Here is a 27,771-nt window from a genome sequence, read left to right as displayed (position 1 = left end):
TGTAATGTTTGTGTTGTCTGTGTATGTGATAGTAGGTATGATGACTGTGTGTGATATGTATGCTATGTGTGATATTTGTAATGGGTGTATTAACAGTGTGTGATATGCGTGTATTGGTTGTATGTGAGTCAGACGGCCATACACACACACACAGGCAGACATCCACACACACACACAGGCAGACAGTCATACACACACACACACACAGTCAGACGGCCATACACACACACACAGGAAGACATCCACACACACACACACAGGCAGACAATCATACACACACACACACAGGCAGGACAGTCAGTCATACACACAGACACAGACAGTAATACACACAGACACACACAGAGGCAGACAGTAATACACACAGACATAGACAGTCATACACACAGACACACACAGAGGCAGACAGTCATACACACAGACAAACACACAGACAGCCATACACACAGAGGCAGACAGCCATACACACAGAGGCAGTCATACACACAGACACACACACAGAGGCAGACAGTAATACACACAGACACACCGTGGCAGACAGTCATATACACACACACACAGGCAGACAGTCTCACACACACAGACACACACAGGCAGACAGTCAGTCATACACACAGACACAGACAGTAATACACACAGACACACACAGAGGTAGACAGTAATACACACAGACACACACAGTCATACACACAGACACACACAGAGGCAGACAGTCATACACACACACACAGACACACACAGGCAGACAGTCATACACACACACACAGGCAGACAGTCATACACACACAGACAGTAATACACACAGGCAGAGAGTCACACTCACCTGACAATCCCACAGTTACCTGTGGAGTTCATTGTGGAGGCAGTGCAGCTCCTGGTGACTGTTTGGTGGGGAAGCAGGGACTCCTTCCTGCTTCCCCTGCAGCAGTTTTCCGGCGCTTTTAGCTCCGCCCCCGCCGCATGGTAAGCTCTGCCCCCGCTGCAAATTTGAAAAAAAAATTAAAAATCCCAGCCGGCTGTGCGGCCGCACGGCGCCCCCTGCTACATGGCGCCCTGTGCGGCCGCACAGCTCGCACACCCCTAAGGCCGGCCGTGTGTGTGACATGTCATGATTCCCTTTTATTCCAGAAGTTTGGTCCTTAAGGAGAAGGTGTGTGGAGCTCAGGTCCCATCTGTTTTATTTGTACGTCCAGTGTTGGTTAACGTCTACAATCTGCCTGTTTTGTCTGTACATCACTATGGTACCAAAAGGCAGAGTTGGAAACCCACCTACACCTACCCACCACAGCTGAGATTTGGTTGCCGGATGCCAGGAACACATAAGTGTTACAAATGTCAACCTAATGAGTTCTAAATATTCCCAATTTAGCATTTATGTTGGAAACGAAAAATAACTTACAACAGTATTGTTTGGGACCAGTTTTGTTTTAAGTTTTTTGTTATTTTATTTCTACAATAAAAAGCTTTTCAAGTTACCAACTATTCAGAGTCCTGGTTGGTTTCCTGACTAACAGTGGTGACTACAGATCTGAGAAGGGGATTATAGCCCCCCCAACTACATCTGAGCTCTTTTAATTTTATACTCTTGTGAGTGCAATCTATCGCAGTGAGTGCGGTTTTTGTTTTACCTTATTGTATTACATTATGTTTTGTTTATGTATTTTCTTTTAGACTATATCAGGTTTATTAGATTTTGTGTTGTATATATTTATGGTTGTGTCAAGATTACTACCTGGGAAGTGATCTGTGGAAAGCTTGCACATTTTTTCAGTTTATTTATTTTTATTTTTTGTATCACTGGTTCACAGATTAGTATTAAGTGTCTTATACCATTATAGACTATTTTAGTGCCTAAACATTAAAGACTATTTTTTAACAATTATAACTCTATGCCCCTATTTTTTGAGTTATTTATTTTATGTATGGGTAAACCTTTGGCTGGTTTTTGAGAGTTAGCATCTGAGCAAGATTTTGGTTCTTTCTCTCAATATACCCGCTTTAAGAATTTTCTCTCTTCATCTGTGGAAAGCTGTTTAAATTATAAAGTATTTTTTTGACATATTTCATATTGTGGTGGAGGTCAAAGGTTGTTTTTGTAACAATATTTCCTGTAAGCAGACTACTTAAAATGTAAAATGGACATACGTATTTAAAAAAAAAAAAAAAAAATGCTTCATAAGCAAAATTAAATGTTCATTATAAAACCGAGGAGACACAGAGGACAAAACACACAAAATAGTTTTTGAAGAAATGTAATCAAATATGTTCAGAAAATACAAAACAAATGACATAAATTAAAACAGAACTTCTAATGTACAATTTTAAGCCAAGTGGATACAAACAGTACCAATCCCAAGAAAAATATCCAATTTCTTGCCCCACATAGATAAAAATTAAAAGCTTAGACTATGTAGTGATTGAGGATTGTTTGTTTTTTTTTGTAACATTTATGCAAAGCATGCTAAGGTATTAAATGTTTGGCAAACATTCTGACATTAATTTTACAATCAAATGTTAGAAGGCAAAAAAATACATCAAACGAATGTACCAGATATCTGCATGTTTCTTGCAAATGTTATAAAACATCTACCTCTGTGATTAGCATTTTATATGTAGAAATTGCATTGTGAGTTTGCTTTTAAGAGTCAATAAGTTATTTTTTTATTTTATCTAATCAATTAACAGTAGAAAAATCCTGCCTCTGGTCTACAGATTATAGTGACATTCTCAAAGTAACAATTTATTTTTAATCTACAAAAAAGGCTATTTTAATTGGTTTTATTTTTTTTAAGGCACACAGAGAGAGAGAGAGAGAGAGAGAGAGAGAGAGAGATGTGTGTGTGTTTTCAGCATTCTCACTAATATTACTAACTGTTTGAAATGCCCCTGCCGATTCTTCACTGTTCCATACTGTTAAATACAGTTCTCTAGCTGTTAGTGAGCTAGAATATCCATAAACCTTTTCAAAAAAATAGTGGTGGATAAGTGAGTTCTAGGTGATCTATATTGGACAAACCCTTGCCTAATCTTTGGTTATTCACCTCTTGGGGGTCAATTACAGCTGGTGGACCACAGTTTCTAATTCCCTACACAGTAACAAAAAGTGTGTCATACTCAAGAGTTGTTCTGAAGATCCTGACTAAATTGAAAGTGCAACCTACAATCACACCAAAATACATTCTTAAATAATATATATATATACTTACTGTGTTTAGTCAATTTCAATGTAATTCATTATAAATCATTAAAAGCACTACATTTTTCATTGTTTCCACTTTCCAAGTATTTTGTAGAAGTAAAACACGTGTCCATCTAATTAGCATTTGCGTGTGTTCTTGACAAGGTAGAGAAATGAGACTTGACAATAATTTCATCAAAGCAATGTTTACGAGAATTATGTCACATACGTCACTTTGTCCTATCCCAGTTTATACTAGAAGTAGGACATGGTTTTTGCCTATTTCTTAAACCATTAAATAAAATGACATATTAAAGCACTGTGTTACAATTAAATTGGACTCATTGCTTTTATCTGGAACAATAGTTCTCCTACAAAGAATACTACATGGGTAAAAAATTAATTAAATTTGTCTGAAACTAGTCGCTTAGATGTTACCAGTTTCTAAAATAAGTTAAGTTCTTAAAAACCGAGTCATTAAACAAGAAGGAAGGCAAGTTTATATTACCCCACAAATGGAAGTGTAAGATCTGCATGATTACCTAACCCAATTAAACCTAAAAAGTTACTCTCTTGAAATATTAATGGGAATATTTAGATTTTCAACTGCTCTGAATGGATTTAAATGTTATTTAATCTGTAAACATACATTTATTACAACAGACCCCGTCCTGTACATATTTTTTTACTATAAAATTGCACTGCAGTTTTTTTTTATTTTTTTTTTTAAAGCCTACATTCACTAAAAAATAATATCACACATTCTAGTTAATGATTTAAAAATAGTCAAATGAATGTTACATTTTTCTATAATTAAGTCTTTCTTAAAGCTGCAAGGTGTCTTGTGGATAAAAGGAATCTCTTGAATTAAAGGAATTGAGATTTGTCTTCAAGTTTTGCTGGAGCGTGCATTTTCTACTTCATCTGGTCCCATAGACAGTGGCCTTTCTTTAAAGGCATTGTTCAGTCAGTTGACTGAGAACAATTCATGTTTCTCACAAGTGTTTGAAATAGTTTATTTTTTTAGATTTGGATCGCGGTTGTCGTCTCCTTCTTGAACAAATTTTTTAGCATCCATTGCTTTGCGATCTAAAATGTGAAGACAAATGAAATAAATTATTGTTCGCAAGTACTAATTGTACTGTATGGATGAGCACTCATTGCCTTGAATATTGTTAACCATGTTAATGAATTGTATGATCTACACCTAGGTTTCACCAACCTTTGGTACACAGGGGACAGTATCAACATATCCACCATTTGTCACCCCCATGGGACATTCCATTAACTGGCAATTGTGCAGAACTGACAAGTTGATATGCAGATTTTTTTTTTTTTTTTTTTTAAGCCATCTGCTATTTTGGCAATTCCCATGTCAATTTTCTACAGTTCCTAATTTAGAAGATAACCCTGTCAAAGTCTTCAATAACATATTTTGTGTCCACACAGCAAACAAGGGAAACTATGGTGCCAGCAAAACAAAGTTGTTTCAAATCCCTTCTGTCACTTACCTGATTCCATCGCCGATGTCTCTTGGTGCTGGATCAGGTTCTGCATCCACTCGCGTAAGTATTTCCCCCATAGGAAAGCATGTATAATGTTTTCCAATGTGGTTTTACATGACGCTGGATGTCCTCGTGCATATCACGAGGACGTCTTTCGACAGTTAGACGATCAAAAATTGCCTACCCACGCAAAAGTCTGGATGGTTATTCACTAGAGGTGGAGTTCACTAGAGGTGGAATTAAAAACTGCAATAATTACCTTTGCAGTGTTAAGGGATCTGGGTCTATGCACCCAAACCACTTCAATGAGCTTAAATGGACACTCCAGGCACCCAGACCACTTCTGCCCATTGGAGTGGTCTGGGTGCCAACTTCCACCACTCTTAACCCTGCAAGTGTAATTATTGCAGTTTTTTATATACTGCAATAATTACCTTGCAGGGTTAACTCCACCTCTAGTGGCTGTCTACTAGACAGCCACTAGAGGGCACTTCCTGACTCATAGCAAAGACTTTGCTAGAGCGTCGCTGGACGTCCTCACGCTGTGTGAGGACCTCCAGCGTCGCTCAATTCCCCATAGGAAAGCATTGAAAATCTTTTTTAAATGCTTTCCTATGGGGAGTGCTAATGCGCATGCGCGGCATTGCCACGCATGCGCATTAGATCTCCCTGGCCGGTGGGCGGGATCAGTCTCGCCCACCGGCCGACGGAGTCAGAGGGAGGAGCGGCGCGGAGGAGGAAGCAGTGACGAGGGACATCGTCGCTGCCTTAGGTAAGTTACTGAAGGGGTTTTCACCCCTTCAGCAACTGGGGATTGGGGGGTGGGAGGGAGAGGGAACCTGCAGTGCCAGGAAAACAACTGGAGTTTTCCTTTAAGTTGTCTGGGTGCCTATAGTGTCCCTTTAACAATTAAATACCAGCCCACTTGTGACGTAAATTAGTACAAGATCAAAGGCAAGATGTATTATATGCAAGATGGTTAACAATAGTTCTTAGTTTTATTCCACAGTAAAGAAAGTTGTAAAAAAAAGTATTAAGCATTAAAGTCTAAGAACATTGTAATTCAAATAACCAACCTTTTTTTATCCCTTGGATAAGGTAATTGCAAGTATGGAGGCACAGTCATCAATCACCAGTTTAGCAACCAAAATGGAAACTAGCACACGTACTGGCTGATCAGCAAGCCCTTGAGCTAAGCAAAAGATGTAAGAGACATGGCAAACCTACCGACTAAGTTCTGATTGTTTTCCAGTTGTGCTTGCTTGTCTGCCTCCGGCTCAGCTACATTGCCCTCATCTCCATTATAATCATCCTGTGCATCTTTACCATCATTGTTTCCAATCTGGTTTGGTACTGTGGAAAAAAAAAAAAACTATACTTAGCAAATGTTGTTTTGCAAATGCAATTTTGTTGATTTAGTCCGCATTCACTGTTCGGAATTTATGCTTGAAAATGGAGAGTATGACTGTTGATAAATTAAACAAAATATAATGTAGGTGATAAATGTACAGATAAGCCTGGCATGGGTGGATTGTAATAATACACCTGTGCCAAAGGAAACACTAGCACACACATCGACCTTAAACAGAAAGCCAAAAAAAAAAAAGGCAACAGAAATGATATAAATACCAGGCAGAACAAATTCTTGATTTAACATTTGTTATTATGTGCAAGTGCACAGACTTGGAAGTCACAACACTTTACTGATTTGGACATTAATAGAGGTGTGTCATTTGGAATAAATATATGTATTTTGCTACCACGTTGGTACATTTAATATCCGGACATTTGTGGATATATTGTGGGCTTTAACTTTTGGTTTGTTCTTCAGGATGTCTAACACTTTTGAAAAGTCCTCATCTTAAGATGTCTGCTGGTATTGACTGATTGATGGATTAAACATCACAAAGTCACCAATAGGTAATAGTATATCACAAAAAAAGATCATACATTATCCAGGCTCAAAGGAACAATATCACATTACAAACACAAACTTGTATTACCTTCTCCCCGCACCAGGCTGCTCTCTATGTAGCCATCCTGCTTCCTTGGCTGAGATCACCCATCTTCAGATATGAGACCAACTGATAAAAATAGCGGAGGTGCCTCTAGTGATGATCAGATTGACAGCCACTAGAGGCATTTAACCCCTTAACGACACAGCTTCAGAAGTAAAAGGTCAGCATGACAGAAAATGTCCATCATGTGTCCTTAAGAGGTTAAACCTTGCAATGTAAACATTACCATTTCTGCAGCAAAGTTTTCAACTATAGGGACATGGCATCCAGATCACCTCATTGAGATGAAGTAGTTTGGGTTCCTATAGTGTCTCTTTAATTCCCAAAATAAAAGCCAATTTTTAAATAATGTTCTTTTGATTTAGATATTAAACCTCAATGCTTACCTACAAGTACTATAAGTGAAAATAGTTCTCAAAATATTTGTTTGGATTATTTTCTTTTTTTAGCTTCTGAACTGCATAAACAACTCCTACATAGAAGTACTTGAGAGTCTGCTTTTGTAGACAAAAAAAAAGTCATAAGAAACCCATGTTCTGAGCACAATTTCAGAAAAAACAACACAGAATGCCTACAAATGTACCTGATAATTATTTTGATAAAAGGTTCTAGGTTGAGGGGGCGTGGCTAGCCGAGCTGCACATCAGACGTGTTTATGTGGAGCTCCTGCTTCACCAACTCAAAATAGACTTTAAACGCCACAAAAAGAAGAGCAAATACCTGGAAGTTAAGCTACAACCAGCATTAAACCCCACAACAGAGAGATGGGACGGAGGAATAAAAAAAACACCCACCTGGAGAGTTCCTACCAATCTGATATGAGGCGATCCTTCAAAAGGCCAAAACAGCCTCCGCAGCCTAAAATGGCACTGAGTAGGCCCCGAAGCGCCAGCAATTCCGACTCATCCATAGAAGGGGAGAACCCCCAGGCCGCAACCTCGACCGCCGAAATATATGGGTCATAAGCGTCGGACTCAGATGACTCACCCTCCACAAAAGGCGACATTAAAAAGCTTCTCCTGGACCTACGGGAGGTGTGGAAGTCTGACCTAGCTGGAGTACGGACAGAGGTAACCAGCATAAAAGAGCGCTTAGAGGGGGCGTGGCCGACTGCCGGACAAGATGGACGCATAATCCTCACCTCCGGCAAACGGGCAGACAATCCAAGCTAATCCTACCATACAGAACACAATTTTGACCTTGATACCGACGATGTCGCACAATAAAGGCAAGAAGCACTCAGCTAAGGCGGAAAAATCGAGCTTCTTCCAGCCCAAGCTTCAATCTCTGCACTCGGGCCTACTGCCGCCCAACCAAGATGGTGACGAGAGTACCGGAGATGAAAATGCAGCACAACTCATGCCTGAACAGGGGGTCGTCCTAACAACTAATTACCTTACCCAAGCACTGGAGACCCAATCCCGCAAGCTCATCGGATCTTGGAAGCACGATATGGACTCCCTCCGCAAGGATGTCCAAGAGATAGGGAAAAGAACATCGCACATCGAAACGAAGCTCGATGAAATGGCGGAGGCACATAATGATCTTGCCACACATGTGGAGTGTCTCGAGCACAAGCTGTTACTCACAGAAACGAAGCTGGCGGATATGGAGGACAGGTCACGGCGAAATAACCTGCGATTGCGAGGGGTACCCGAAACGATACTCCCAGCGGAGTTACAAGCCTATGTGAGAGGCCTGCTCCACGCTTACGCGCCCGAGATCCCATCCGACATGCTGTTGCTGGATAGGGTTCATAGGGTGCCACGTCCGCGCCACATCCCTGAAACCTCTCCAAGGGATGTTCTTTTACGGGCCCATTATTTCCACATCAAGGAGCATGTCCTTCGGGCTAGCAGGAGCAAGCCCAAGCCCCCAGAAGAATATGCCGCAGTACAAATCTTCCCAGACATCTCGGCAACAACCCTGCGCAAGAGGAAATAATTTTCCGCCATTACCACCGCCCTTCGCTCTAATGGAGTAAGATACAGATGGGGTTATCCAACGAAGATATTGGTTACCAGAGAAGGCTCCCTCAAAGCCATCCTGACTCCTGAAGAAGGCGCCAACCAGTTAAAGTCCTGGGGTATTAACCTACAGCAAGAACCTGCACAGGGCCCACCCCGAGGCAAGCTTTGCCTGGACTGGCAGAAGGTGCCCGGCACCCGCTAAATCATGACGCCGGCTGCATGAGAGACACGCAAGTAATGAGCACCACACATCCCCTTTACACAGGCATATTGGAGTTGGAGGGGCCTGGCGAGACTCCCACCCCGACAAATCTCTCCCACCACCAGTGATCTTACCTATTTACTAACAATGGGACATCTTTCATAGTTGGCACTGAACTTACTGATGTGCCGCGGGACAATCGCCCCTGAAATGGCCTGATGAGCATTGTAAACTTTTCCAGCTGTCCTGTGATGGTAACGGTGGGGAGGAGGGAAGGGTTGCATGGTGGTTGTTGGTCCTAGCGAGGTACATGCAAGTTAAGAGAGGTCTGGGCCGACTAGATGGAGCTGGGAGGTGGGGGCCCGGCGCCTTCCCCCGGTCGTTCCCCTCATAACGGGGGGGGGGGGGGGCGGGGGGACGCGTGGGGTACTCCGGTGACAGTATATATGCCTCATACAGCAATTAAGCTCCCGCGCCTGTGTGGATCTGTGTGGACCGCCCCCGCTGGTTAATTGTTCTTGATGTATGTTACAGGACACTGACGCAGACTCCTGAGCCCCCGAGCAGCCATGGGTAAATCACAGAGGTGACAGGGACTCCCCTGGGCCTGATTGGAGTCTGAGTCGGGGAATATGTGGGGGAGTGTGGGTACTGCACGGGGGGGTGTCCTCGCGGCGGATGGGTGGTGTGGGCCCTGGCTCCTTCCCCTTGTCGTTCCCCTCCGAGGGGTGGGGGGGGGATGGGGGGGACATGCGGGGTGCCTCGCGATCCGCACTGGGGTTCTTTATATTTGTACTCTTGAGGTGCGACTCGTGTTGCTAAATTGTACAGTAATTTCTTGGCACCAGGCCCTAAAAATTGATGTTGAAATTGTACTCGCTGGGCTACCATTAACAAACTCCCGAGTTAGCATGCAGCTACGGACTACTCCTGTGGAGTGGTTGCCCCCTAGGCCCCAGATAAGGTTGGAAACCATGAGGTCTATTGAAAAGCTTACATTGTAATATGACCGCGGGCTCCTCCAACGTGCCAACAAGGCCCGAATAGCTCGATACCTGTTACACAGGCTATTATACATACCTCTCATAACGCAGCACTTGCCGCTGTGGTCGCTCATGCGGCTGGCCCATCCCAGCTCTTTCCTGAAACTCACACAATCCACACAATATACAAAAAAAAAAAAAAAAAAAAAAAGGTTCTGTCATGATTTGAAACTAACAAGCCCACACGCCACACCACAGGAGACGAATGTTTCCGCACCCCACGGTGCTTCTCTACCGCACCAATCCCCTGGTATGGGGAACATGTATATATCCTACCCCTAACACCCCTATCTCTACTATATCCCAGTTGTCCCCTCCCTGCCTGAGGTATACTAGTTTCACAAAATGTAGACCTACCAGAATACTCCAAATAAACCACCTAATAATACAACCTGAGAATACAAACTATTAATGTGTGCGGTCTGAATACCCCGCACAAGCGACGTGTCTTGATAGACATGGCCAAAAAAAAACAAAATAGATGTTCTATGTGTTCAAGAAACCCACTTTACGCACACCAAAATACCTAACTTTGCACAACAAGAATATCCCACGCAATACCACTCCACGCATTCTTCTAAATCCAAAGGTACTTCCATACTAATCCATAAATCGCTCTCGTTTGAACTACTCCAAATCAAAAAGGATTCCCAAGGTAGATATGTCATTCTCCACTGCACGATCAACGAAATCAACTACACACTCGTCTCAGTGTATAGCCCGAACACTAACCAACGTAATTTTTTACACAAAGTTCTATCTAAAATACCCGATCCACAATTACAAAACTTGGTCTTATGCGGGGACCTGAATCATGTACTCGACCAAAGTTTGGACACGACTACCTCCGCTGATACTAGGAGGCAGGCCACCTTGAAACCCCAATGTAAAGCAATAACGAAATTGCTGCTTGAATACAACATTTATGACTCGTGGCGCACAACCCATCCAAACACACGTGAATATACACATCACTCGCGTGCTCATAAAACGAGCTCCCGTATTGATCACATTCTCATAGCTGCACACCTCCTTACATCGATGATAGACTGCACGATAGGGGACCTGACATGGTCGGACCACGCGCCTGTAATGTTAACGCTACAAGACAAATTCCCTTTCAGAGGCACCTCCCCATGGAAACTAAATGATAGTCTTCTGTTTGATACCGCATTCAAAGATACCTTAGAACATGAAATACAATTATACTTTGATACAAACTCAACACCACACATAAGCCCTAAAACTGTATGGCTCGCCCACAAGGCGGTAGTACGGGGCCTAATCATCAGCCGAGCGGCTTATTTAAAAAAGAAAACACAAAATGAATATACCACACTCCTCAAAAAACGTAGAGACCAAACAAACGCCCAACTCATCTCTCCGTCTACAGCAGGTCAAGACGAGATATATCACACCACCAAGATGATAAATGACCTACTTTTCCAAAAGACATCAGATACGCTGATTAAGCTGAAGATGAAACAATACTCCCAAGGTAATAAAGCGGGGAAGGCGCTAGCTTATCTATTAAGGCAGCAGCAAACTAGATAAAAAATACCGCACATTTTTAACCCTGCAGGTACCAAAATCACAAACCCACAACGGATAAACGACACTATGGCAGAGTTTTATGATCAACTCTATAATCTTCAACAAGATAATAAAACACACCAACCCACAAGTCAAGAAATTCACAGTTTCCTAGCACAGGCCCAACTTCCCTCCATCAGCCCAACACAACACGCAATGATTCAACAACCAATCACTATCGCCGAAATAGAAAAAACTATAGACGCCCTACCACAGGGGAAAACACCGGGCCCAGATGGCCTTACGAATAGGTATTATAAATGTTTCAAATCCCAATTGGCCCCACAATTAGAAAAAACGTTCAACGCCATAATCGCGACCAGTTCTATGCCCCCAGAGATGTTGATAGCCCATACAGCAACGCTTCCCAAACCGGGGAAGCCACCAACCAAACCCCAAAATCTGAGACCTATCTCGCTCTTGAACACTGACACAAAGTTGCTAGCAAAAATCTATGCAAACAGACTGGCCTCAATCATCCCATCAATTATTCACACTAACCAAGTGGGATTTGTCAGGGGGAGACAGGGCTCGGATGGCACCAGGAAGTTACTGGACTTGATGTCCAGCGCACGGGCCTCGGGAAGACCCAGTGTATTCCTTTCGTTGGACGCTGAAAAAGCGTTTGAAAGTGTGCACTGGGGATTCCTTGAGGCCACGTTGATAAAATTTGGTTTCCCTTCGAGTTTCATGTCCCTACTGGCAGCACTATATTCCACACCGTCCGCTCACGTTGCAAACAGTGGCTTCCTTTCTAAAAAATTTAATCTCTCTAACGGGTCACGTCAAGGGTGCCCATTATCCCCGCTGCTGTATATCCTAATACTGGAACCGCTAGCGCAACACATTAGGCTGAACCGCAATGTCAAAGGCATACGAATAGGACCCATAGATCACAAACTTACCATGTTTGCGGATGACATCATGCTATCCATGGAAGCACCGCACACCTCACTTCCGCATCTACACAGCATCCTAACTGAATACAGTGCATGCTCCTACTATAAGCTGAACATCTCAAAAACGCAGGCAATGGGTATACACCTACCACTCCACGCTTTACAGGAGCTAAAACAAGCCCACGCCTACGATTGGCGAACTGATCAGCTCACTTTTTTGGGGGTGGCATTCACGGCTGCACCGCATGCCATGCTACAGGCCAACTATACCAAACTAGTACACAAACTGAAAAGCCAAATCATAGGTTGGTCGGGCAAGTATGTCTCCTGGTTGGGGCGAATTGCAGCTACAAAAATGTTGCTTCTACCCAAACTCCAATACTTATTTCGTGCGTTGCATATCAAACTCCCAAACACCTTTCTCCGAGACACACAAACTCTTATAAACACATTCATATGTAACATGAAAAAATCGAGAGTGGCAGCATCCACACTACATAAACCCTTCAAACAAGGAGGTCTGGGACTCCCACATCTCCACACGTATTACTCAGCGTCCATTCTCAGTCCAATAATCACAGCATTCCATCAAGACCCCCCGCCAGAATGGCTCACCATTGAGTCCGCTTACACAGACGGACTTGATATCACTACACTGGCATGGATACCTCGCTCACTTAGACCCAAATACAAAAATATGCTACCTACGACAAGGTTATCCTTGTCCACATGGGATACACACCACACAAAAACATGGCCATCAGCGCACCCGTCGCCGGCTATGAAACTACTAGCCCTCACAACTCTCCTACCCTAATTTAATGCAAAAGAGTGGATCTCACATGGAGTAACGCATCTCCACCAACTATCCAATAAAGGCACAATGCTCACGTTTGAACAATTACAAACTAAATATCACTTACCGCAGACATTTTTTTTCTCACACATACAACTCAAATCATGGCTAAGCAAACACTATATGCCGAAAGTCCAACCAGGGCAAATCAGGCAGTTGTCGACGATTGAACAACTGTGCCTGCAGCAAAAATTGCCAACCAAACCCATGTCTCATATGTACCACGAGATTATCCGTAAATCATATCTCACAAAACCCCTATTCCAATCTGCATGGGAACTAGATTCCAATATGGAATTAACCGAAACACAGTGGCTCCGCATATTTTCTGCCAACAGACACTTATCGATGTGTACCTCACATATAGAAATATCCAGGAAACTACTATACCGATGGCACATGACACCAATCAAGTTGAAACACATAAATGCCCAAACCACAGGGAAATGCTGGAGATGCATGGCCCATCCTGGCACAACATATCATATCTGGTGGTCGTGCCCGAAAATTATACCATTTTGGATACAAATCTCTGAACTAATAAAAGCCGCCACAAAGGTCGCTATGCCACCATCACCTTCCCTATACCTGCTGCAACTATTCCCCCCTAACATACCAAAGGCAGTTAAATACTTAACGTATCATATACTAATAGCGGCACTACAACTAATAAGCAGGTGTTGGCTGTCGGAGCACACTCCACAAATATCAGCGTGCACCCAAATCATAGAATTATCCAAACAATATGAAACTATGGCCAGAAAGACGAAGCCCATGCAACTGTTCTGGGTGATAGCCTGGGAGATGTGGGATACGCGGGCAACTGCTTCCCTCCCGGTTAGGGATAACACGCCCACATGAACCACTCCTCATAACGAACGACACATAGTATAGTCAAGACAAACAAGGAAAAATAGGAAAATGGAGTACTGTATACCTTGATAACCCCCCCCCTCTTTCCCTCCCCTGTTATTATTATTATGTTAAACACACAAAAAAAGGTGCACCAGTTCTCAAAGAACAAGAACCCTACTGTTGTAGGAATGTAAAGTCATGCATTAAATGAATATAGAGTAGAATTATTGCAAACCTGTATGTAATATTTCAATTGCACTAATGAACATGTGACAATTTATGTGGAATTATATGATGGTATATTTCCAGAAATGCATGCTGTATTAGCATTGTATTAGCATTGTATTAGCACTGTATTAGCACCGCTTTAAAAATATATATAAAAAAAAAAAGAGCGCTTAGAGACAGTTGAAACATGAGGGGGTGAAAGAGACACCTTGCTGACTGATGCCAGAAGACAAATAGACACACTAACGCTCCAACTCCAAAGACTCACCCACTCAGTTATGGCGCTGGAAACACGCCACCGCAAAAGGAATATCCGCATTCGCGGAGCCCCGGAAGAAATAGGCTCGGAGGCCCTACTGACATACATAAATAAAATGGCAGTGATAATGGGGGCGAAAAAATGAGGGGATACCTGGCCGATAACGGCAGCATTCAGAATCCGGAAAGTCCCGACCGCCCCAGTGGACGCACCAAGGGACATCATAGCCGTCACCCGAGATGTTGCGGTTAAAACTACACTGATGAGCTACTCCAGAAAGACTCCCACCATCACAGTAGACAACCACCATGTGAAAGTTCATGCCGATCACCCGCCAACTGAGGGACAAGGGCATCAGGTACCGATGGGGAAAGGCGGGTACTCTAGTGGTCCCACTAAAAGACTCAATTTTAACACTGTCCGCAGATGAGGACCCTGCAGGATTTCTTTAGGCCCTACAGCTGCAACAACAAGTGCCCACGGAAGGAGTGGGAGAGAATAAGAACCGTGAGAATAGCACTGGGGCAGAGAAAAAACTGGGAAAACGGCACCCGCAGAACTCCTCACGGACCTGAAAGGGTAAAAGACTGTAGCTTGCGCACCACATACTGAGACAGAACTTGAGACAAAAGAAGCACCGAGTTGCAAATGACCTATCTGACCCTAAGTTTATGTACCTATGTTTTATTTGCAGTCATAGACCACCTTTGATAAGTATATTTCGATCTCTTAAACAGATTATGCACGCAACAGGACAAGATAAGATGCAAACCACTGTTGATTATTTTTTATTTTTTTTGTTTAAAATTGTATTTCCTAGACTTGGACATCCGTTACCAGGTGTATGATTATAGTTATATTCTTTGTCTTCTGTCCAGATGGGAGTATGTTTAGACTAAAATACCGTCCAATTAGTAGATATTAACTATATTGTCAAGAGCAGGTTTATCTTACATGTCTTTTCTTAGAAGGGCATATCCTGATTACATAGAGCATGCCTCATATGTATAGACAACGTACCCAACATCAGCATGCTCATAGATTGGAGAATGAAAAATGTCTAGTTTACATTGTTTACTCTTATTGTAAAATGTACAGTATTTTGACCTTTTTTTTTTTTTTTTAAGGGCCGTGAAACTATAACTAATGTATGCTTGTCAGATGTTCATTTCTGCTGTCGTGGCCAACTACATGTGTAAGTACATTTCTGCACACCACAAATAAAGAATATTAAACAAAAAAAAAAAAAAAAGGTTCTAGGTTAGTTATTACACATATGTCAACCATATATGCCCACCTTTATCTTCTGACTGATCTTCCATATTTAGCAGTTCCTCTCGTTCCACTTCCTCATTTTGTGCTTCTTTTTGCGCTGCCTTGTTTTGGACATCTTTCTTTAGCTCCTCATTATACTCCTTTTCTGCGTCTACTGCTTCTTCCAACGTATCCTCATTTTCAACTGCTACACCTTCTACTTTATTCTCCTTATTTTGCAGGGGTGCATCTTCTGCCTTGTTTTTCTCATTTTGTACTGGAGCGTTTTGTGCCTTATCCTCCTCTTCTACTCCATTCTCTTTGTTTTGCTTGGGAACTTCATGGATTGGGGCAAGGTTTTTATTGGAGAGGTCAATGATTCCTTTTCCTGCAATTCCGTTTTCTGTAAATAAAGGAATTCAGTTACACTGCAGTTACTGGCAGGGCCACCCATAGCATTTGTGGTGTCTGTTTGTAAATGTGCACTGGTAGTTTATCTATTAGAGGAGTATTTCATGCAATTCTGTTTTTCTTTATTTTATTAAACACTGTACTTTAAAGGTACACCGCAGGCACCCAGACCACACCAGCTCATTGAAATGGTCTGGGTGCAATGTTCCTGTCTCCCTTAGTTCTGCAATGTAAATAATTAGAAATAATTACATTGCAGGACTAAGACTGCCTCTAGTGACTGTCAGACAGCCACTAGAGGCACTTTCTGCTTGCTAGGCAACTTTTGGTCGCCTTACTGTAGCTGGATGTCCTCACGCTCTGCATGAGGACATCCAGCAAAGTTAAATCCCCATAGGAAAGCATTAGAACAGTTCTTTCCTATATAGAGGACCTAAAGCACTCGCCGCACTGACACATTGTGCCCCCCCACCTCTTTCAGATGGGTGAGGTCAGAAAGGATTTATTAACCCTTTACATGCCGGGGGTTCCGAGGGAGCTATAGTTAGTGTAAGGAATACAACTTTTCATTCCTTACACTACAGAATCCCTTTAGGAAAAAATATAAAAAGCACACATCTACACTACATTCTGAGACAAGCCATTTGCAGCTGAAATGATGAATTCTATATTTATACAGTCAGATGCAGACTTACACGGATTAATACACACAGGCTCACACAAACTGAGAACTTCATTTGCTGGGCCTGGATCCTTGATGGTCTAGCAGCTGCAGCTGGAGCTGTATTCAGTCCATACACCCTATGCATTTCAGCTTCACTACTTCCTCAGCACAGAGATGTGACATCATATAATGTCATAACTTGGTAAATGGTCTCATATTGCATGAATGGACGTCTATGACCATTGTTAGAGGCTTGAGCAGTGGGTGAACATGTGCCACACTTCCTGTGCCCCAGATCCCAGACAGTTCTGTCCTTTGCACCTGGTAGTCAGCACAGAGAATAGAGAAAAACATGCAGACAAGAGGAGAAATGATACAAGGATTCTATTTCTCCCCATTACCAATGTTTGCCCTGACTCTGCCTTTTCTAAACTGGTTTATAATGTAATATGCTCTATCTTTAATGTAAGTTCAAAAGAAAAAACAGAACATCTCAAGTAAAAAAATAACATTCTTTGAACGGTTGCGAACTCCTACTCAGTGAGCTTTCAAATCAGAAATGGATGTATTTTTTGGAGATGCTGTACAGCTGTCAGGTCTCTACTTCAACAAGCTGAGAGCCGATCTACAAACTTCTACAACCTTCGTGCCCTTAGTATTATATCAGCATGTCAAACACACAGAGATGTGTCAGAAGGTGTGGGATTTTGGAGAATAACAAATATAAAAAATAAAAAAAAAATAAGAAAATCTATACAAAAATGACACCCAAAATAATAATCAGCATCTAACACACAATTACATTAGTGAGTGCCAGGACTGTGCCTTTAATTAACACCTAGACAAAAACCAAGAGAAACCTGCTTCAAAAAAAGCAATATCTGAAATAGCTTTTACACAAGGAAATAGAATTGGAACATACCATCACTGTTTGGAGGCTCAACTTTTTTGACATCCTCTACTTGTTTATTGACATCATGAATTGCATTGTCTTCAATTTCCTGTGGGATCTCCTTTATATTGTTGTCTTTTTTGTCAACATCTGGATTTGGGATTGTTGGCTGGGTGAAAATGTAAAACAAAATTAAATGCGCCCAATGTACATTAAACAAACCCATATTATAGACATATTGTATCCTAAAACAGAGTTGAACAACTCTCATTTGTGTATCTGACAGTTTTGACATTTTACCTGCCTGGAAATTAGTACTTAAAATTGTACTCAAATACAACATTCCAATTTCAGCAATGAAAGTGTTAAAATCAATCAAACTAACATTTATTAGAATCCCTGAAGAATCTCTTCACTCCAGCTCCGATCCACCTCTTGTGAAGTCATCATTACCGATGACTTATGTCCTAACAGATGCTCCTCGTGGATACAAATACTTCATTGTGATTCACAAACAATACATCTCTAGGAGAAGCATATAAACCAATTCTTTATGAGAAGCATTCACCTCTGCTCTGAATTATAGTGCAAACTTGGCAAGGTAGGACATCCTCCCAGCTGTCTGCTTGGCAATACTAATGGGGATTTATAAACGTGTGGATTTCTCTTGAAATTGGTGTTCTTATGAAATGAGCCTGCAGGAGCATGAGATTAACCCCTAAAGTACTTCAGTATGCTGAAGAGCATTAGGAGACTTTGAACGGAATTGAATTTTTATATTAATACTCTTAACAATATGAATAGTCACACCTAGGCTGACACGTCATTTTTTTTTGAGTTGAGAACTTAGTTTTTTGAGTTGAGTACAGAACTGTTTTGCTGGTCACTGTGAAAACAGGCTTTAAAAATTGATTTCTACAGATTTCACAAATAACATCTGCACATAATTTTGCCACTGTGGCATCACCATGAACATTCTATTTCAGTTTTAAGACAAGTCGTGGTTCAGGAAGGATTACTAGAGAAGAAAGCAGTAATAGGACACATTTCCATCATTTAGCAAGAAGGCAGTAGCCAAGATTGAGAAGGGCTTATCATAAAGCACAGAGATAAAACGGGGAAGAGATGAAGATAATGTATATAATAAATTAAACTAATGTGAGGGAGCTTCCAATATAAAACATTTCAACGTTCCTTTGATGACGTACACGAATAGTCCCATGTATATTTTCCTGTTTAATTATTAGCATTTTTCCCATTACATTTTTTAACTGGACTTATTTTGCATGTTCTCTGTGTGTTTATGATTACACACATTTTTGTCTGCACTTTCCATCAGTGTTGTGAGAACATATTTTTTTCCATGTCGGCTCTTTCAAAGGTTGTTGAGGAATGACTTTACAGAACTTCATCGCTGAAGTACGCAGCTATTACATAACACAGATTAGGTCTGTCTTCGGCCAACTGGTTGTTTAAGTGCTTTTCAGATTCATTATTTTTAAACAGACGACTGAATAACAAAGTTTTTGTCAATTCAACAACCACTTGGCCACTACAATTAATATCGAGCTGACAAAAATGAACTAGATAAAGCCGAGAGCTTTTTTTTAGCTAAGGCTTGTTACCTGAACATAATGTTAGTATTTGTAATTATTCTTTTTAGCCATAACTAACAGGTACATAGTTACGCGGTAACACTTTATTAGAGATGTGTACGTTCATACTAACCAAATGCTATATTTTAGATCACGCAAAATGTCAATAAGTATACCTTAGACTGCTCAGATTTGATCAGATCCTGATTGGGATCGTTCCCTCTCGCCCTCCGTAGCTTTTCTTCGCACTGTTCCATCTGCTCATTCATTTTGCTTCTGCACTGGGTTCTATTGAAAACAATGTATACTTTTCCATTAAACAAAGATATATACATAAAAACATATTCAAAGGAGGTGTATTTTAGAGTAAGGGAAAACATTGGTGAGGAATGGGTTATGGCCTATTTTGAAAACCTTTTTATTGACCTGGTTTTGTGCTGTGCATTTTGATTTGAAGAGTTGCCACAGAGCCAGTTCTACAGCCAATTAAAAGTTTTTAGGGCTTATGAAATATTTCTGCACATTTTTGTAAATGTATATTTTTTATTTTTGCAACAAATATGGACATGAACTAGCCACTTCAATTTCAGAATTAGCTGCAACATCTCCAAAGGCAACAAATATCTAATTTATAATAAAGAAAAATTATTAAATTTGGGAGCTGTTAAAGGGTATCTTACCTGTTTTGTTTGCTTCTAAACAACCATTTTTGGCGGGGCATTACATATGGCAACCCTCACCCTATACTGCCACCCCTTCTCTGTATCTATAGGCCCTGCAAGAGGACACTTCTCATAGCAAGAAAATCCTGATGACATCGACATGCTGGCTTCACAACATCAAAAAAGTCATAAAAAAATAATTTAATAACATATCTACTGCTCTATTTCCAGAGCCAAAGTTCCCTGCTCACTTCTCCACCTCCTCCTCATTGATCCAATTTAATGGTGTCCAATTGCACATGTGTGGAAAACGCCATGTGTGCATTAAAGTTTACCCTTAGAAACCATTGTATTTAATGCTTTCCTACAGGCTTTTCTGTCACATGACCAAAGTTATTTCTTCAGTGTAGCAGAAGTGCCTCTAGTGGTTGTCAGTATGACAGTCACTAGAGGTGGATTTAACCGTGCAATATAACAAATTATTCTAAATTGCAGGGTTAATAGGACAGGGTCACTGCACCCACTGAGATGCAAACAATTCCTTGACTGCATTACACATTTTTAACTTGTTTTATATTATGAATAATACAAAACTGAGCTACAAGTGAAAGTTTAACTTTAATGTACACAAAATTATTAACTAAAAATTAATACATGAACATGGTGTGTGGCTTCATACAGTTATTTAGAAAAAAAAAACCAGACATTCAGAAGCACAAATCTCAAAACTACACAAGAAACTAGACATGTGCAATTCGTTTCGTTCCAAATATCAATTCGGACAAATTTCGGGCAATTCGGACATTCGGATACTTCCGAATGTCCGAATAGCTGAATTGCCGAGGTTCTGAAGCGTCAAAGTTCCAAAGCACAGAATTGCCGAAGTACCAATATACCCAGTGGAAGAATGAAGAATGTTACACTGTATACCAGTTTAAATAAAAAGTATACAAACATAGCCAGGATTCAGCTGTAAGCATTTGCAAAACTTACAACAATCGAGTAACACGTTCATATAAAATGTAACTTCCATTACAGTAAGTAGATAACTCCCTAATTTCCACAGTATTATGGATTTATCTACCAAAAGGCTGGAAGACCTAACTTGGTCTTTCAGACAAATTTACTAATAGTAAGTAAAAATTACTTCCTATTAGTAAATTCTGCCCCTGCTCGCTATACCGCGAGTAGGGGCATGTCTAGTAAACAATGAGCCGGCTGCAAGAGAACATCCGAAGTCCCGAAATTCCAAAATGCCGAAGGTCCGAAGTGTCGAAGTTCTGAATGCCGAACTGAATATTTTCCCCATGCACATCCCTACAAGAAACCCTATTTATTTCTATAAAAATTTAGTAAGCAGTTTATAATGGGAAATTACAGCAGACAAGGTTCTGGTCAGGATCTCATGTCCTCTTGAAAGTGAGTCCGTATTCTCTTTCCAAAACCTTGTCCTACTGAACAAATATTTTTTCAGGTTAATATTTTTATTTTATTATCATCACCAAGAGTTTCCATATGCATCTATACATCTAAGATGTTTGAACTCATATTTATTTCCTTTCAATATCAATGAAACAAGCACTTACAGCTCAAATGTAGACTTCTTGTTCTGATTCTCTTGTAGTTCCAAAAGCTCCTTCTCTGCATTTTGTAAGTTCACCTCGAAGTCCCTGACCTGACCTGAAATAAAATGATGAATTTACAAGTACAGTTTATTCGGGGTGTACTTATTAAAAGTCTGAAGCCAAAACATTTGCAAACGAGAGAAATCTCAATGTATCAATCATGGTAAAATATTTTATAAATAAATATAAAAAAAAATAATAAAATGGTCAAATTATTCCCTCCCTTGACCCCACCCATGGGTGATAGGTTGGACCCTAATATTAATAACAATTAGGGAGGAGGACCTATAGCCAACAGCCAACTCCCTTGATAAATGCCATCAACAAAGTACTTTTTTTTTTTGAGGTAGTGGAAAGTTTATTTACAATGGAGTTACAATGAAAGATATAAATTAGATTAAGCATGCTGACCAGATTTAATGAAAAGGGTCACAAAACTAGCTAAAGATACAAATTGTCTGAAAAACCGGAGGAGTAAGGGAATGTCATGTAAAATTTTCACTACCAGTTTACGGTCGACTACCCTACAATTAACAAACCCTTTATAAAAGACACACTTATGTACAATTTGTAAAAATGAAATTTCAGAACAAAAAAACAAAACCCCCAACAAAAATGAAGCACGTTCTCCACAGATTCTCCTTGCTAGCTGTATATCCTTTGGCATAATGGTTACTCTCTTGGCATGGATAGCACACAAGTTGGTATCTTCAAAGAGACCAACAAGTTAAGCTGCACTCTGGAACCTTAAGCTGCACTCTGGAACCTCAGATCAGTTCTTGAAGTCTTGAGCAATTTCCCTCACAAGATGCTGAAATGGCAGATAGTGGGTCAACAGCTCAGTAGACTTCTGGTATCTTCTGATTTCTCTCAGAGCAACAGTGTTGACACCCCCTGTAGAAGGGGCACTCTTCCTAGTTGCTTTAGTGGCAAGCTGTTTCCTTTGAGCTTAACCTCTAGTAGACTTACGAGCAGTCTGCTTGGTACTATCCATTGCTTTTCACTTGCAAAACCGGGCAGGTCACGAGAGCGCACACATCGGTCAAACGAGGCGAGCGACTAATCACAATGTCCGTATTCTGTCGTCCAGATGTCCCTATACAGCAGCAAATCATTTTGCTCCGTTTGGTACGGGGCCATTTGAACTTTATTGTTCGTAGTAACTATCAGAGCTATTCACTAATCACGTGATAGGAATACAGTTACCTATTTTGCCAAAATGTAAAAAAGTTAATTGCTGACAACATTCACAGTTGCAATGTTGGATAATGTTTTGCAATAGTTTGCATTACTAAACTGAGTCTATCAAGAACAATAACACTCTCATAGACTTGATTGTTCCAGAGCATTTCCCTTTCAGCTCTGTCTTCTGCTAGTGAATGTGTTCTCTGTTTCCTTCAAGCAGAGTGAATGTGATTGCTAGTCATGAATAGCCAGAAAAGCTACTTGGTCCCATTAGCAATACATTTAATTTGCTGTCCTTCTATGAGATCATATGCTTCTATCCTCATCATGTTGACAGACAATAGCAACAGAATCAAATGCAAAAGCCACACCTAGAATCACCTCCAGACCTTTTGTTAGCCATCCTTTCAACACGGCAATGACATTCAAAGGGCCAAGAAACTGCCTAGCAGCCACATGCCTGCTTAAAAGGAAGTACTGCCCACAAATTAAAGAATGTGCACTCTCTTGTTTCATTTCAAATTTTTTTTTTTTACTGAAATATAGGGTTGGGGGTAGTATGTGGCTTATTAGCCACTTTCTCAACCACATACCTAATAAAGCTGTCAGGCCCCACGTGCAAGTGTTTTTTTTAACCCCTGCAGTGACATTCCGTGTATAAGATGACCCCAAATTTAGACTAAAGAAAATGTCGAAAAAAAACATTGTCTTATACACGGAAAAATACGGTAATCATTAATGTATGAGTCATCTGGTGTTCAATGTTAGGCTTAAATAACCAATTGTTTTAGAATTTGCAAGCTGTAGCCTCAATTGAATAAGCTTAACCCCTTAAGGAGCAAACTTCTGGAATAAAAGGGAATCATGACATGTCAGACACGTCATGTGTCCTTAAGGGGTTAAATACATTCATAGCTGGCAAACATTGTAACCTTTCAAATTGGTGGTAATCCAGAGGGTGAATGTCCAAGCAAGTGACAGGCTATATTATAATAACTGTTTTTATTACTCTGATCTATGCTGTCAATAAAATGCACAACTTAATATGTAAAATATTAACTATTTTCTAAAAGTCCACAAGTCCTATTGAACATGTTCACAGTATAATCAGACTTGTTCTACTTGTTTTCATGATACTCTGATTGAAAAGGAGCTAAAATGACATTTACATATATCCAGTGAGTTAATTTTTGTACAGGACAATCCTTGCCAAGATCCAGTTCCCCTGCACTTCATGGTTACCCTGTGTAACGGACCGTTTCAGCATGAAAGGGGAAAAAATCCGTTTAGGCGATAATCCCCTTTTCTGGACACAGGCACAGCTACTGCAGAACACCACACTCCCGATCTGGATACGAAATAACACTCCGAACTGGAACAGCTGAACAAGAAAAGCATACAATCGGCTTATACTCTTGGCAGTCAGCTTACAATCCAATCCCCCCCAAGAACGAGACGACACTTCATTTTGAGGGTTAAGCAGGAACTCAAGACTGGGACACCCAGTCTGGCTTTTATTACCAACAAGTACATACAGGACACTCCCAGGGGGAGGATGAAATTAACCAATCACAGGGATGTACCTCCCACACATTTCCTCCCCTTAGATTAACACTTAACACAATTATACTGTACACCTTTTTCCCCAATTCCTGGATGTACCCCAAAAACAGGGGGTACACCTTTAAATCCAGCATCGCTGGATAGCCCTTATTCAGGGGGACAACATATCCAAAGTTCAAATAATTCGGATGAATGGTTCGTGAGATATGGGGTTCCAAAGATTTGACCGACCGCATGGGTAAAGTATCCGAAAACAGTTCCATGCATTTTGGCCCTGCGGTCGGTCACAAACAAGGGAATGAAAACAGGCGAATTGCCTGTGTTATAGAGCCTGGAGAGGGTTTGAATGAATTCCCTTGTTTGTGGGGTTCTTTCTACCGAACGGCGGGTCATTCGGTAGTTTCCATACGAATTTCTGGAAGTATGGAGGTCTCAGCGGTGTTTGCCTAGTCAAGTGTCCGATTTTAGTTCCAGACACTCGACGGCAAAACACCGCTGTTCGGTAGTTAAAGATGGCCGCCGCCACGTGTTTGTTTCCCGAATGGCGGCCACCCAGAGGACAAAGGATACATTACACTGATTGCCAATTACCCGTTTGCAACATTGTTGCAAACTGTAATTGGAGGCACACTTATTCCTGGGTGGTCTGGTTGTTCGGTAGTTTCACTCAATACAATGAATGGAGTGATTCTACCGAACAATCAGATGAATGCTGTACATATATATAACCCAGGTAACTGCATACAACAATACATACATGACATTAAAGTATTAAAGGCAGGATTACTGTACTACGCTCCACAGTCTTAAAGGTACAGTAGTCCCAAAAGTTCCAATATGTCCATCGCTGCTTTTAAAGGGCCAGCAGCAGCAATACAAATTATTACCTGCCCAAGTATAGTTTCTAAAGTGCAACACGTCCAGGGGCCATAGTCAGCGGGCAGGAGGCCAGCAGCCAGGCCTCTCCAGTTCACAGTGGCGAAGCTGGTTTCGCCACATTTCTCCCCTTTGCCAATTAGACTAACAGGGTACCTGACTTTCTGCCGGTCAGTGCCCTGGTTAGTCCAGCAACCCACCCACAAAACAGAAATAACAGAGCAGCCCACCCACACTAACCGGTTACTACATCTGGGTGAGGAAGGATTTTGTCCAAGTTCTGGTGTTTCACCACTGCTGGGTGGGAGACGGGTAGGCTGCCTTGGTGGGTTGCTGAGGGGGCAGAGACCAGCGGTACTCTGTCCTGTTGCCAGCACTACCACGGGAGTAGTCTGGTGGGCGTCTGGTTGCTGGAGACTGGCTGTCTCCCCTTTAGGTGCACAGCTCGACTGCTGGAGGGGGAGACCGACTGTCTCCCCTTTGGATCCATCACACTGAGGCTGGGGAACAGGACCGACCGTCCCTATCCCTTGTGCTGTAAGTGCAGAGACTACGGTCCCATCTGCACAGTTGTGGGGCTTAACATCTCCCCTTGGTGGGTTAGGTTGCCGTGGGAGAGAGGGTGTAACAAGTTCCTCTCTCTGGATGGCAAACTGCCGCTGGGGAGAAAGGATGGCACCTTCTGCTCCCTGGGGTACACACTGCCGCTGGGGAGGAAGGACGACACCATCAGCTCCCTGGGGTACACACTGCCGCTGGGGAGGAAGGATTGCACCTTCTGCTCCCTGAGACACACCCTGCCGCTGGGGAGGGAGGACACGGCTCTCCTCTCCCTTTACTTCACACTGCCTTCCAGGCACATCACTTTGCTGCTGGGGGGCAGGAACAACAACCTCTGCCCCCTGTAACTCAGCCTGCCGCTGGGGAGGAAGGACGACACCTTCATCTCCCTGGGGTGTACGCTGCCACTGGGGAGGAAGGACGACACCTTCATCTCCCTGGGGTACACACTGCCGCTGGGGAGGGAGGACGCTGCTCTCCTCTCCCTTCACTTCACACTGCCCTCCCGGCACATCACTTTGCTGCTGGGGGGCAGGAACACCAACCTCTGCCCCCTGTAACTCAGCCTGCCGCTGGGGAGGATGGACGACACCATCAGCTCCCGGAGACACACACTGCCGCTGGGGAGGGAGGACGCTGCTCTCCTCTCCCTTTACTTCACACTGCCTTCCTGGCACATCACTTTTCTGCTGGGGGGCAGGAACAACAACCTCTGCCCCCTGTAACTCAGCCTGCCGCTGGGGAGGAAGGACGACACCTTTAGCTCCCTGGGACTTACTCTGCCGCTGGGGAGGATGGACGACACCATCAGCTCCCTGGGTTACACACTGCCGCTGGGGATCTGGGCCGACTGCCCAGCATCCCTGTAGGGCCGGTAGAGAGACCTCGGTCCCATCTCCACCTGCCTGTTGTGGTTCCTCACAGGACCAATCTATGAGGACCCCTACTTCGGGTTCTTCCTGCCGCCTCGGGGGGGGGCGGCTAACCTCCTCGGATGCAGCCTCTACTCTGCTGCTGTACCACTCTTCCTGCTCATCATACTCTTCGTCCATCTTTGAGTTTTGCTCAGCCATGACCTGGTTCCAGATCCCCTGGAATGTGTCCATGGATATATAACCCCCATACTGGGCCACTTGCTGCCTCACCTTGGCCATAAAATCATCTTCAGCGTCAGAGCCTTCCATACTTGTCTGCTCCAAGTCGCTGGATACCTCTGCTGCCAGGGGCGCTGCACGAATGCTAACGTTGCCCTCAATTTGTAACTCCAAGGAATTGGTGTTCTGTAGCTGTCCTTCTGGTTGTAGGAACGATCCCGCCGCTTGCCACCAATTGTAACGGACCGTTTCAGCATGAAAGGGGAAAAAATCCGTTTAGGCGATAATCCCCTTTTCTGGACACAGGCACAGCTACTGCAGAACACCACACTCCCGATCTGGATACGAAATAACACTCCGAACTGGAACAGCTGAACAAGAAAAGCATACAATCGGCTTACACTCCCGGCAGTCAGCTTACAATCCAATCCCCCCCAAGAACGAGACGACACTTCATTTTGAGGGTTAAGCAGGAACTCAAGACTGGGACACCCAGTCTGGCTTTTATTACCAACAAGTACATACAGGACACTCCCAGGGGGAGGATGAAATTAACCAATCACAGGGATGTACCTCCCACACATTTCCTCCCCTTAGATTAACACTTAACACAATTATACTGTACACCTTTTTCCCCAATTCCTGGATGTACCCCAAAAACAGGGGGTACACCTTTAAATCCAGCATCGCTGGATAGCCCTTATTCAGGGGGACAACATATCCAAAGTTCAAGTAATTCGGATGAATGGTTCGTGAGATATGGGGTTCCAAAGATTTGACCGA

At 42.3% G+C, this 27,771-nt stretch overlaps 1 protein-coding gene across 2 annotated transcripts in view; it reads right to left on the bottom strand.

Annotated features, from left to right (window-relative positions):
• Positions 1-2,236: 2,236 nt before the first annotated feature.
• The window catches only part of GOLM1 (golgi membrane protein 1), an 87,819-nt gene continuing 62,284 nt past the window's right edge, over positions 2,237-27,771 (bottom strand). For both annotated transcript variants that reach the window (XM_063454983.1, XM_063454982.1), the window contains exons 5-10: positions 21,671-21,764; positions 19,599-19,710; positions 17,858-17,996; positions 15,904-16,263; positions 5,911-6,036; positions 2,237-4,267 (exon numbers count right to left, since the gene is read on the bottom strand). In XM_063454983.1, the coding sequence (XP_063311053.1) occupies positions 4,194-4,267; positions 5,911-6,036; positions 15,904-16,263; positions 17,858-17,996; positions 19,599-19,710; positions 21,671-21,764 (905 nt within the window). In that variant the 3' untranslated portion in view covers positions 2,237-4,193. The remainder of the gene's footprint in view (positions 4,268-5,910; positions 6,037-15,903; positions 16,264-17,857; positions 17,997-19,598; positions 19,711-21,670; positions 21,765-27,771) is intronic.

This window comes from Pelobates fuscus, chromosome 5 (assembly GCF_036172605.1).
Source record: "Pelobates fuscus isolate aPelFus1 chromosome 5, aPelFus1.pri, whole genome shotgun sequence".
In the NCBI taxonomy this organism is placed as follows: domain Eukaryota; kingdom Metazoa; phylum Chordata; class Amphibia; order Anura; family Pelobatidae; genus Pelobates; species Pelobates fuscus.
Note: the sequence above shows the minus strand (reverse complement) of the source record. Positions and strands in the feature narration are given on the sequence as shown.